General features: G+C 31.2%; 1 protein-coding gene across 1 annotated transcript; it reads left to right on the forward strand.

Moving 5' to 3' along the window:
* Positions 1-4,643: 4,643 nt before the first annotated feature.
* On the forward strand, positions 4,644-12,025 carry LOC148284199 (apolipoprotein D-like). Its single transcript, XM_088242534.1, has 4 exons — positions 4,644-4,909; positions 7,253-7,466; positions 10,716-10,811; positions 11,308-12,025. Exons 1-4 carry the CDS (start codon positions 4,790-4,792, stop codon positions 11,466-11,468), a joined length of 591 nt encoding a protein of 196 aa, XP_088098660.1. The 5' UTR covers positions 4,644-4,789; the 3' UTR covers positions 11,469-12,025.
* Positions 12,026-14,353: the final 2,328 nt, after the last annotated feature.

Raw genomic sequence — 14,353 nt, forward strand, 5'->3', positions numbered from 1 at the left:
GCTAGATGCATGCAAAAAATGGGGCAGATTGGTGTAGAAAATAACGAGATATTATTATTTTTCTTCGTGTACCTGAGGAATGACGCTGGTACTGAGAGCGTTAAATCTGGCACTCATTTTACTGTATATTTATAAGTTGCTATAATTGTTGACTTGTGGCATAATATGTCACTTGTCAATTATGTCGATTAGAGCAAATTATAAATGTAACTTATAAATATAACTTATAATCAATTCTGAACCAGGGCCCGTATTTCAATGGGAAGTTAACATTTATCTTAAATTTTATCTTCAGAGTAAAATTAAGTTTTCTGTATAAAAAATATAATATGTTTACCAGTTTCTTCCTAAACATGTTCGATTACAGTCTATCGACGAAAATGTTTTAAATTTCCATACACATATACACATCTTCGTACATACATATCTGTACCTCAGAGGCAGACGGATGCAAATCCATACTTCAAATGTTCAACCAAAGCCTAGAGAATCTACTTTCTCTAAGTGATTTCTAATAATTTATAGCATTCATTTGTATTTTCAGTGTCTTAAAACATTGGTTCTTTCATTATAAGACTTACATTTCTTCAAGATCAATGGACATGATCATAAACTGGATACGCAAATCGAAATGTCATTTCATCAAATTCGGGATTTGCACTTCTAATATTTTACCATTTTTGCTTGTATATGTAATTTTTAATACAATTGAATTAATATTTATGCTTTTTCATACTTTTTTAGTTTGTATTATGTATAAGTAATTTTAATACGCTTTTGATATTTTTTTGACCTGTATTGGGTACATATATTTTGTTAATTTTAAAAACTTTTTCATTCTTGTAATTTTTTTACATTTGCACTCTCGTACTCGTTCAGCTTGTATATATACATAAATGTAATTTTGAAACTTTTCATATTTATTTATTTATTAACGGACATTGTCCATGTTTACAATTTATAAGGTTTAAATATTACAATAAAAGAATAGTTTAAAACATAAAAAAAAAGAAAGAAGCATTGACAAACATAAGGGACATCGAGACAAGATCTGGACTATTTATTTGGTGCTCGTTTAAATCGTTGTAAACTTAAACCAAAAAAGTCCAGATCTTGTCTTGAGTTAACAATATACGTTATTTTTTAATTTTTCTTTTACAGATTTTATGATGTATATATCATTTTTAATTTATTTCCATACCTAGTATTATGTTTATTTTGTAATTTTGTAATTTTTAAAACTTTTTTATACCCTTTTAATTTGTAGTGTATTTTCAATTTTTATTCTGCTTTTGTAAATAATGTTATAGTTTAAAATATAAAAAAACGTCTGTAAATAAATATTGTTATCTGCATGTCCTTAATTTTAGTTTTATACAAAAATTCCTTGGGAATATTATATAAAATTATGTATAATATGCTTTCAATTTAATTTTTTTTTTAAACTGTCTGTCTCTGAGGTACAGATATTTATTGTACTTCATACCGCCTCGATATGTGTCGTCGCCTGAGCCTGATAAGAATGCCTAGGCTGAAAAATCGTTTACACTGTGGTAATGAGTGTATATGAGTGTAGGCATTCTTATCTGGCGACGACTAAATCGATGTAGACAGCGTTTGTAATCGCGGCCCAGGGCCGAGATATTGTATTTAATACAATCTAAGTTTGTAAGTAAAAATTCTTAATGGAAGTTCGTTGTAATTTATTATATAAATAAAAGACGAGTGAATGTGGAATATCCAGTGACCGGTTTCATCGCTTTCGCGACATCTGACACTGACCAGTCTCGAAGATGTCGCGAAAGCGATGAAACCGGTCACAAGATATTCCAAATTTGTGGATTAAAGTATCACTCGTCTTTTATTTATAGATTCAATTTTAATACAATCGACTATGGTCAAAACTGCTGTAATATGGGAACCAGTTGTGGCCAAAAACATGGCCAGAGCCAGAGCAAAGTACGCATTGTTTTGTTAGTCGTGGTCATGTCGAATTCTAGCACCAAGGCCGCGATTATGAACGTTATGTTCATCGGTGTTTATTGAGATGGTATAAACTAGTATCGATATTTATGTGCTGTAATATGGGAACCAGTTGTGGCCACAAACATGGCCAGAGCCACAGCAAAGTACGCATTGTTTTGTTAGTCGTGGTCATGTCGAGTTCTAGCACCAAGGCCGCGATTATGAACGTTATGTTCATCTGTATTTATTGAGATGGTATAAACTAGTATCGATATTTATGTGCTGTAATATGGGAACCAGCTGTGGCCACAAACATGGCCAGAGCCAGAGCAAAGTACGCATTGTTTTATTAGTCGTGGTCATGTCGAGTTCTAGCACCAAGGCCGCGATTATGAACGCTATGTTCATCTGTATTTATTGAGATGGTATAAACATGTATCAATATTTATGTACGAAAGTATGTATATTTGCTTGAAAATTCAAAGTATCTTAGTCAGTAACCAGTAATTGAACATGTTTAGAAAAAAAATGTAAGCCTATTCTCATTTTCGTACAGAAAATTTTGACTTCCCTTCGGAATACGTGCTGAGGAATTCGACGATTCAAAATCAAGTTCCCACACATTCCAATAATTGAGAATCGATCTCAAATAAAAAAAAACAATGATTCGAAATATATATTTTATTACTTATCAAAAATAATATAAGGGTGGCGTATAGTTTTGCTTAAGGATTAAAAAAATGGAGGAATTTGATTTACAACTTCACAACAAAGACACTAGAAAGAAATTAGTTACTCTAAACCAGTGGTTTCCAAACTCAATAAGGATGTGAGCTACTTTCAGAAATTGAACTTGTCTGGTAAGCTACCAATACAAATTCCCTCCTTAATAGTTTTTTACCATCGGCCCTAATCGTACGATACATAATATTTTTATATTGGTTTAAATAAATTAACACCAGATTAACAATAAAATATAAAATGCGTACTTTAAATATTTATTTATAAACAAAATAGTTATTTAAAATCGGTGTGAAAAAATGATAAGTGAAAAAATGGCATTCACTTTCCTATACATTTTTTTCAATTCTTGGTGAGTAGCTTGTCACTACCATCCGAATGTAATTATCAAGATGTAAATCTGTGAGTCTGTTTCTATATTTACTCCTAACAATCTTCATAGCAACCTTTTAAGCATTTCGTTGAAATTCAGAACATTTTTTATTCATTTTCGGAGTGCAATAATAAAATTTACTAAAATAATTTAATATCCTACGCGAGCCACCGAAAAAGCCTTGGCGAGCTACCGTGTGGCGATCACTGACTCTAAACCGCCAATTTCCACAATGGATGATTGTTCACAGATATTTTAACAAAGACAGGCAAATAATTTAATTTACTTTCCATGTCTTATTTATGGACTTCCAAAGTTGCAGGTCCACAAAATCGTGGTAGCGATAAAAATTGGGACCCTTGCCTTTCATGAAATTAAACGTGATAATAAAAAAAACTGTAGAAAAATATAAGACTCATTCGTTCTAGCTGCGATACACTTCCACTTGTTATTTAATAATGATCACGCTTACACACATCTGAAGATTTACTTCCACACAAATACACACCTCTACTCTTACTCTCATAAAAATACACACAAACACACACTTTAGTTGTACCATAATTGAAAATGTATGATTTTTATTTAGAAACTTCGCTGGTCCGTCTTTAAACCTTATCTTTATTATGTTATTTAATTATTGTTGACTGTTTGTTTCCGTAACATAAATAAATAAATAACGTAAATTAAACAAAAACAACGCTTTTCACCCAGTACCAGAATCAAGGAAGCCGTAACAGATTCACATGATTGAATTTTTGATACAAACTTTACATAGTACTACCACTTTTAAATTTATTTTTTATTTTTTATTTATTTTACCGTACATATATTTACATAGAAATTTCATTACAAAAATACACTTTAAAAAATACATCTAAAAATTAAGCCATACCGTGATTTGGAAAAAAATGCCCACAAAGACTTCAGCGTCTGAGCGTGGGCTATTCCTTTTTTAATAATTTATAAGTTCATAGTATATAAATATGGTACGACACAACCATAAAAAAAAACAAGATTAACATATGCTGCTATTACAAAAACAGGATTTATTTGCAGTATATATTTAATATGATTTTTTTTCTCTTTAAAAAAAGTGTACATCTGTTCCTTCCATGCTAATCCAAGACCTCAAACCTACTTTTAACTGTATCAGAGATTTAATGTTTTGTAATTCCTTAGGTACGAGATTGAAGGATCTTGGACCAACATGTAAAAAGGGCCTCTGTGCGAACTTAGTTTTGCATCCTGGAACTGACAGTACACTATCGGATCTATTGCTAATCCTAAGCCGTGTCATTTAACCATAGAATTATAATAGGTGGTTAATTCTATGTATTTAACCCTTTATTATCATATAATAATATGTGAGAATAGCACGTATTTAAAAGGTGAGGTTTTAATCAATTCTACTGAGATGACTGTCTGTAAAGGTGAGCGTTTGATTTAATTTTGATTATTTAATCAAAATTAAATCAAACGAAAAAAACTAAAGACTTAAGCGAAAAAACCGGTTAACTACAAAACATTGGTTTGGTATGTGTTATTTATTGTTAAGCAAACATTTTTGGTGAGTATTAATGTTATTCAAAAGGTATAAATACCCGCTTTCAGGCCAATAGTCGAATATTCGCTTTCCGTCATTTGTGCCATCAGTAAGGCGTGACGCGTGACGTTGGACACCATCACTTCGTATTTGTTTTCATCACAATGTGCATCATGAAGCTTCTGTTTACACTATCGGCCATTTTGATCACGAGCCAAGGTCAACTAATCACCTCTGGTAAATGCAAAGATGAAAACGTCGTCACAAATTTCGACGTTGCAAAGGTAAACGAATTTCATATTGTATTATGTAATCTTCATGTCTGCATTTGTGTATTTAAAAATATAGGTATATCGGACATTGATTTATTGAGTTAATGTTTATTTTACATAAATTCAAACTGTCATTTTACTATTATGTCAATTGCTGATTTGAGCCGACTAATTTTATTTATTAAACAAAAAAATCGGACAATTGTTTCGCCTTTTTAGGGCATTTTAAACGATTCTGAAGATTAAGTACACTGAAAGTCCTAATTATCACTAGCGGCTTCTGATCCAAAACCACGGCAGTGTATTTATTTACATTTCGTCAACTTGTACGAGTATATTATAACAATATGACAAGTCTGGCACAACAGCGATCATAATATTACGGGCCGCGCAAATCACCATGGTTTTTGTTTGCATACTGTTTTATACGCACTAATATTATACGCAACTGCCCAATAAATTACCAAATTAATGTCAGCCTTTTTCAAGACTTTGGCCCCACTAATTTCTCTTCCAACTCATCTTAGCGTGCACGAATCCATCTATATACAACAATTGACTTTAATTTGAAGAAAATAACGGAATTGATTTGAAGTGCACGTCTGTAGCTCAATCACAAATAACTACATGACGTGCTTAAAAACATGTTAAGCATTTGAGCGATCACAATTAACAATAATGAATATGCTTAAGTTATCGCAGTCATAAGTCAACAAGTCAACGCGTGTGTAATCTCAAATTCAACGCTCGTGTCGGTTTGTTTTTTGTTTTCTCTCGTTAATAAATACAGTTCATTGGCAAAAAAATGGCGTTTACTATTAAAATATTACAATATATGGCATTTGCAAAATAGTAAGGAGTATCTAGTACGGTAATACAAAAAAATTAAAATTAAATTACAATTACTATGGCAACTGCTTTTCTTGACATTTGACTCGCCAACCGCCGGCTAAATGAAATGAATAGCATGATAAAAAATAAATTAATAAATAATAACAGCAGTTTTGGAATATTTTCCATATTTACATGGGTGAAATTCAAATATGTGATAATTATTTATTTATACATCAACAGTTAAAAAATAATAATTTACAGAAATAATCACAGCAGTGCACAATAACCATGTAGTACATAGTATGAAATAATAAAATAGTTAAAACTAAACAATTAAGTAAACATATAATACAAAAAGTTAAAAAGAAACAACATTACTAACATGTGAATATGTGATTGCGGAGCAGGATTATACGTCGCGAAACGTAAATATTTTGTCATTAAATATTAGATGTTCACGGACGTTCGATTGTGATCGCGAATACGACAAACAATCATGGTGAGATATTGTTATCACGTCGCTTATGAGCACGTCGATAGTTATTTGTGATTAAGCTACTGGGGCCCGTTGTTAGATCGGTGACAGTAGTATGAGTATGGGTGGAGGACTGATAGTTTGGTGGAAGGATTCTCCTTTTTAGTTTTGAAACGAGAAATGAGAGAACTTTCTCTGAACTGTAAGACTCGCCTATGTTCATGTTACTTGCAGACCCGACGGTCGGGCCTGGTTGCTGGTTGCGTACTGCGAACCAGCTTGTGTATTATAAAATAATTCAACGTGACACTGGCAAAAGCAATAAATTTAATATGCAACGCCATTAAGTGAACTAAACTATAGTCCTTAAAATACAGCTTGATTAGAATGAATGTTGTCAGCAAAAGTGAGGACAAACTTTGTTGTAACGTCTAAGGAGTGATTTATATTGACACGAAAAATCATTCGTATCGGGCATGTTATTTTTTTTTTAATACAATGCTTGACATATAAATCAACATAATTTTATAAAATCAGCTTTAAAACTAAAACAAACCTAATTATTAACGACGTTCTTACAAGGTTACGTCATTTTGCAAAATGTTAGAGATGACTTATCATTTCAATTATGTTTATATATATATATATTCTTTTTCTGTTGATTTAAATTATACTCTTATTTTTTTTTTTTTAAATACTACTATATTTTACTGTAATTTTGTTGATTTTAATGATACCACTATTTTGTATATTTGATTATGTGTGATTCTTAATTTGTATAATTTATATTTAAAAAATTATTTCTGATTATCTTTTTTGCATTGTATTCTTTGGAATTTGATTATTTATTACATTTACCTTTTTTTTTCTAGATCATTCTATGTCATTATAATTTGATCTAACTAAATTTACTATGTATTTATATTGTTATTTATTGTGGCTTGACACGGGCATAGCCTAAAAAGCCTTAATTAGTTCATAGATATCAAATTTTGTAACTTTGAATGAATAAGTAAATAAATAAATTAAATACAATATTTCCTCAGTACGCAGGACTTTGGTATGAGGTTTACCGCTATGAACAAGAATTCGAAGTGGGCGCGGAATGTGTGACAGCGCAGTATACCCTCAACGAAGGAGGAGTTGAGGTCTTGAACTCCAGGGTCACTAATGGAACCAGCTGGAAGCTGCCAGGGTCTGCTAAGTTGGACCCCGATGCAGCAGGGAACGGAAAACTACAGGTCACATTTCCCTCGATTGGTAGGTATTGTCTTTGATCCGTCTCAATCGAGAGTTCATAATCTTGATTTTATGCTTTGTACTTGTAAAATTTACTATCGAAATATTATGTGAGAGGTTTTGCAAATGTGTTAATACCGGTGAAAGTGTCAATAGTACATACATGCCATGGCTGAAATTATGTAGCCCCTGATGCAAGAACGAGCTTCGCTCAAAGGCAATATAGTGTTATTGCACCGAAAGTGTTCAGTAGAGTGCCCACTCTGTCGATGATGTATGAAGTTTTTTTTTTTTTTTGACTTCAAAGTAAAATGGGTCTAAAAAGTTACATTTTGGATCACATTGAACGTAAAAATTATGAAAAAGAATATTCCATACAACTTTTGGCCCTCAACCGAGGTTTGAAGTTTAAAACTGTCTGAATATTCTGTTAATTATCTATATTAATAAAATTATTTTTTTGTAAGTAAAGATATAACTAAATCACATAACAAATACGAACACATTTTAAAACTACCGAAATGCAAAAAGTTTACACTCCGCGGAACCGATTCCGTTAAGCGCCTGGCTAATATTGACGAAAACAATGCTACCGATTTGTTACAAAACAAATTGCAACTCACGTCCTTAGATACTTATTTAATAAAGTTAAATGCATATTATGCAATTGAATTAGACTGATTTTCTTACTTAATACGAAATGACAGCCGGCTTAGCGCTAAAAAATGACTTTTTAAATAACTTCAAGCTCTCTCAAAGGTTGAGGGCAAAAAGTAGTATCAAATATTTTTTTCGATATTTTTTGCATTCCAAGTAATCCAAAAGGCAACTTTTCAAACCCCTGTTATTACAAAATTCAGAAAAAAAAATATCGGCCCCCCTAGTGTACAGTCAGCTGGACAGTCCGTTGAAAACCACCAACAACTTAAATACGTTTAAAGTCTTTTTTACGTTTACGTCTAAAGTAGATTGCTGAACAGGAGTGCAAAAAAAAGGTATACTTCAGGCCATGCAGTAAATTCAATATAAAATATGTTTCTAATTTCTCCTTAAGGCTGCAGTCAGGTAAAACGCACGAAAAATGGGGAAATCATACGATTTTGCCATTTTAAAACGAATGGTTTTTAAAAATAGTGCAATAATAAAAAAAACATAAATTGGATAAAAGCAATAATTTTTAAAGGTATTTCTATTAAAAAATATAACTAAAAGTTTTACGTTACTAAAATATTACCTTCTTCATACAAATAAATATGTAATATTTTATTTTTATCAAAAACATTTTTCACTTTGTGGTCTGACATTTAACACGTATATGTTTATAAATTTGTATAAACCACTTAAATTATCAGTTACACTTCTACCGGTTTCGAGGTTACTACACCATCGTCAGGAATTTAACTAATTTATAATTACACGCGTTGCTATTTAAATTATAAAATATCGTATAAAAGAGACAGAAAAATAAACATATAAGTGTAAAATATATAATATATTACAAAAAAATAATAAAACGTATCCCTAACAATGTTCTATTGCAAACCGGTAAATTCAAAATTTGTTGCTTTAGAACAGACTATTGTCTAGTTGGGTGACAAATTGTTGATTGCAAATTATATAAAAAATCTTTAATGTGAATTGATAACCGGATTTTTTTTTCTTTCTTCTCGTTTTCTTTTCTTCAGTATATATGGATATACATATGTATGTAAGCATGTAAATCTTAATAAATAAACACATACGTCGGAATATTTATTTAATATATAATAATTAAGGTATATTTATTACAGTTTATTACATAAATATATAAATTTGAGCCGGGTTGTGGTCCCGTGGTAGTATTGTGGACTCACGAGCCTATGTCCAAGGTTTAAATCCCACTTTACCACAACTCGATTTCCATTTATCCAGCACAAATGGTTTACGGCTTTTAGGAAATGTTCTGAAAATTGAAATATTTAATCAAATAATCAGAACTCAAGTATTTCTCTTTCCCTTTAAAAAAATACGTATATTTATTATGCTTTTTTAAAATATGCCTGTCCTTTAATGAGTATTTCGTTAAAAAATTCTTGGGGATGTAATAGCGTTGTTTAGAATTTTCATACATTTGAAGGGTACAATCGGATATAAATTATGGATATCGATTTTGACGTGTTTTAAACTAATAATGGCTTATAATGGTAGTTCACGTGAACTACATTACTGTTTAATAAAAATTTGACATAAAGACTCTACTTTCCAAGAAAATTGAACAAGAAAACAACGTGCTTACAGGGGACAAAGAGTGGATGTCAGATACTGAAAATAAATCGATGATTCAATAGCCATTTTAGATGATATAAAACAGTATACACACACACGAATACAAACGTTCAATGACTTAAATTCTCTCCTAATCTTTATACATATAATTCCTCTGTACGTGTGATGTCACAAAACTTCTCCTAAACGGCTTAACCGATTTACGTGCGGTTTTCAGAGAAATATAGATCTTTGCGCTGTGCGTGTTTGTAGATAAAATATTCAATCTAATATGTAAAAAAGAAGTTGGGAGCATAAATGTTTTATTCTTCGATTTACCAGGGTTGCATTCGAGGAGAACGCATTTACAAAAAAAAATGTTTTTGAATGTTTACAAACAGCATTTGTTTTTTGTGGATCTCAATCAGATTCATTCCTTGAAGTCCTTATAATTTCTATCCATTTATTTGTTTTTACTGGAATTTTGGTTATACTAAAATAATAATAAATTTAATTTATTTTAAAAAATTGTATACCTATATAAATTTTGATTATTATCTGCTGGTGAGAAGACCGGAGTTTGACGTTTGTTAAAAGAATGCCATATTTAAAAAAAAAATGTTTTATGATTGAGAATTCAACAATAAACAAGTACCTAGGTACTAGGTACCTACTCAAATTCAGTATTTGAATATTAATAATTTTTAGTTTTGGAATTCAATCATAAACAAGTATCTAGGTACCTACTTATCAATGAAAAGTCATTTTCCAGGCTAATAGCAGGCAAGCCAACGTTCGGGCAGGACAACGTCTGTCGGGTTCGCTATAGTATATTATATATTATTAGATTTACGGTGGGTTTTTTGAATGGCTCTAGTATTGTTAATATATTCCTACTTATTGTTTTGTAATTGCTGTAAAAAACCGGAAAAAATACTCCCTGAACCAATGACAAAGATCCGCAGTTGAAATTCTAATAAATTACCCAATGCTTATAATTTTTTATTGTACTTTTGATATTTTTAGGAAATAGGGTTGCTAAGTACTGGGTTCTTAGTACTGATTACACGGACCATGCTTTAGTATATTCTTGCAGAGATGCTGGTGAAAATTCTATTAGAGGTAAATTAAAATTTATTATTTTAATGCCATTCCCGAAACTAGTGTTAGAATAAGACTACAACAAAACTGTTTTTGTAAATATTACTAAACGACCATTTACCGTCGTTTCACAAACGGTTTTGAGATGCACCCGCCTCTTTGTCAGGACACTCACTACATAAACATGTAAATACCAATATAAAAAAACCTCTACCTTTACCATCACCACAGCAGTATTGACTGTTATCTTAATTGAGTATCCTGACGAAGAGCCGCGTACGTCTCGAAACCGGTAGACAAGTAATTATTATATGCTAATAAATTTATGTTTAAATTTTTGACCACAATATAAATGCTTTAAATTTATATGAATAAAATATTTTATACAAAAAAAATAGTGCTTTTGATGCTTTTATGAAGCACTCAAGTAATTTTTTGTTTTACTGATGATGTTATAGTCATATTTTCGTGAAAATCTCATTTAAAAACACATGTTTGATTTAATCTATTTGTTCAGTTTCAAGCTGGATCTTGAGCAGAAAACCAAAACTGACTCCACAAGCAGTTCTGGCTATCAATCCTTCCATTGAGAAAGCTGAAGGTCTAGACTGGAATCACTATAGAGAGACAATCCATACTGATGAAGCTTGTAAAATAACAAGTTCAGTGCACCACTAAGATAAACTCACATCCCAGTCTTCTGAGTGAACTGTAGTAATACAAGCACGCCTTCTGAGTAAGCTGTACCTAGACCATGATATCTACTGAGTAAACTTTAACAATCACGTAACAACACCTTAGTCTTCTGAGTAAACTGTAGCAATACTGGAACGTCTTCTAAGTAAGCTGTGCTAGCACCGTAATACCTTCAGAGAAATCGAAGTAACACCGGGACGTCTTCTGAGTAAGCTGTATCAACTCCATAATGCCTTCTGAGTAAGTTGCACCAATTCGGTGAGTAAACTGTAACAAACATGTAACAATACTGGCGTCTTATGGGTAAACTGTAGTAACATTGGAACGTTTTCTAAGTAAGTCATAACCATCACGCCTTCAGAGTGAACTTTGACGATTCCTACATACCACAACGTCTTCTGAGTTGATTGCAGCAAGACCAAAACGCAACGTCTTCTAAGTTAATTGTAACACCATAATGTACCGTCTTCCAAGTAAATTGTTAATTTTATATTTGTGAAATATCTTTTGAAAATAAAATATAAATACAATCCACTCTTTTTGCATGTTTCATTCGAATAAAGATTTAAAGATTTGAAATAAATCGTATTTCTCATTTTGTTTTCAATGTTTGTCTGCTTAAAGTGGGGCAAAGGGAGGGGATTTTTAAACACAGTCCGATGTATTCTAATATGATTCTACGCTCTTTTTGAACTATTCTTAATTCTGTGCCTATATCATTAATGCATATCATTAATATATCATAAACGCCAATCTATTAGAGCTCTCATAAGCCTGTTGATTGACTTTTAAAAAAATACAAAAGGGATACATATCCTTACTTTGGATGGATAAGGTTCAGGAAGATAAGATTAAGGAATATTTATTTTTTTAATAAACACAAATTAAGGGTTTTATTTTTTTTTATCAAACTCTACATTAACGTTTTTAATTTACATGTTTATATTTTTTTAAATCTTACCATAAAGATAACTAATTCACTTTAATACTTTTGCAATTTGCTAATACACCACCTGTGTCGATAAAATAAAACTAATATTTTACCAGGATATCGAAAGACGCTACTATCTTCTTATTCAGCTTATACAAATCCTCAACAGATGTCACTAATGCCTAATTTCAAAGTTGAAATAATTGTTACAAAGAAATGTTCTCACCTACATTCAGTCGGTAATTAGTACATTGATTATTCAATCCCAATAAATATCGCTTTGATATCAGCAGCTTGTACTATTAATCTGTGATCAGTAGTAATTCGTAGTACTTTGGATTACCTCACTTGACATCATTGTTATAAATATAATATATATTACATAATATCAAAAAGTTTTAGCTGTTTATTCGTGAAAATTAACGATTTATTTCTAAACGTTAGTAAAGAACATGTCATTGAAAGTATTGTCCATCGCTAGAATTGATATATAATATAAAGAGATGACACTCCACATGAATCCGAGCTAAAAAGCCATCTCCAAAGGAAAGGAAATAACCAGCGGAGGGAGCAAGTATCGTCACGTCATATTATGTCGACTTTGACAAGCAAAACAAGTATCACAGTAAAAAGCACTGACTGTTTACATCGGTCTACTGTAAGTTCTATTCAGTATGTCGCTCCCTTCCGCATACAAGCCACCTTTGTTTATCGTTTCACTATCCGCTCGACTAACTAAGCAGGACATAGACAGGAGATAGCTTACGATAACGTTGTACGTATAATTAATTTTATTATTTTTAAATTTTTATTTATACATTTTATCATATTACAGGGTGTTCATAAAACCCTGTCACATCCGAAACCACGATGATTAGTATGAGTAAGAAGACATAATTGTACATTAAAATATTTTTTTAGAACGAATGAAATTTAAAAAATATACTATCTAAAAAAGCAAATGGTTGCTTACTTCTGCAGGGGAGAAACGAGGAGAGGGAGGGGAGAATCTGATACTGCGCCGAGCTCCCCTCACTTCTACCCTGTAGAAGTAAACAACCATTTGTTTTTTTTTAATATTTTATAAAAAAAATAATTCTTTGTTGTAAATATATTTTTAAATATGCTAATATGTCTTCTAGCCCATATTGATCATTGTGGTTTCGGATGTAACAGGGTTTAAAGAACAAACTGTATGACCTCATTAGCCCTGTAGATGCCTAGACTTCTATATTACCTTCTTTTAAATGTTCTTCATCTCTGTTGTAATATGTTAATATAAACAGCTCCCCAGGGAGTTGAATCCAGTCCTTGTCTACAAAAATTTGGACAAACTCAAAATATTGTTGATAAATCCACCTGGTCCATGAGAAGTATAGAAATTGAAAAAATAACATTTTCAGACGTTGCCTAGTATGTAGGCAAAATAATTCAATTACACGAATCTCACCCGCATAAATAAAGGATTCAGCTCTTTCAGCAGTTTTTGAGTTGTGATTTTTTTTATAGGTTTTTCAAAATTTTCGACCGGATTAGTTTAATTTTTTTTTTAATTTGTGGAAGGTTTTTTCCTAATTTTTATTTTTACAAATTTTTTTATTATTGTACTTTTACGAAGCTTTTAGACGATTTTATCGCGTAGTTAGGTGTAGGATGTGCATTCCTGTCGGAAGTCGTAATTTTAAAAACCTTTTGGAAATAAATAAATTTTTATTACACTCTACTATCACAAAAAAAATAAACAAAAAACAAACTTTTTCCTACTTCCTTCCTATTTTTTGTTAAATTATACAATTTTTATCATAATTAGTTTACGGAATGATAAAAAGTGCAAAAAAATATATATATATATATCTTGGGAATTTTCCACCACAGTATCTTTGAAGGCTGATTTCACCACACATAGTATTTTAAGTACTACTTTTTTATAAATATT

Source organism: Micrasema longulum, unplaced genomic scaffold, assembly GCF_059751315.1.
Source record: "Micrasema longulum isolate JH-2025_06_02 unplaced genomic scaffold, ASM5975131v1 h1tg000141l, whole genome shotgun sequence".
Classification (NCBI taxonomy): domain Eukaryota; kingdom Metazoa; phylum Arthropoda; class Insecta; order Trichoptera; family Brachycentridae; genus Micrasema; species Micrasema longulum.

Bases quoted from the DNA above. Each gene is read 5' to 3' on its own strand.
- LOC148284199 (XM_088242534.1), top strand. From the start codon at position 4,790: ATGTGCATCATGAAGCTTCTGTTTACACTATCGGCCATTTTGATCACG. The intron at 4,910-7,252 runs GTAAACGAATTT...ATATTTCCTCAG, and splicing joins CAAATTTCGACGTTGCAAAG to TACGCAGGACTTTGGTATGA. The intron at 7,467-10,715 runs GTAGGTATTGTC...TGATATTTTTAG, and splicing joins GGTCACATTTCCCTCGATTG to GAAATAGGGTTGCTAAGTAC.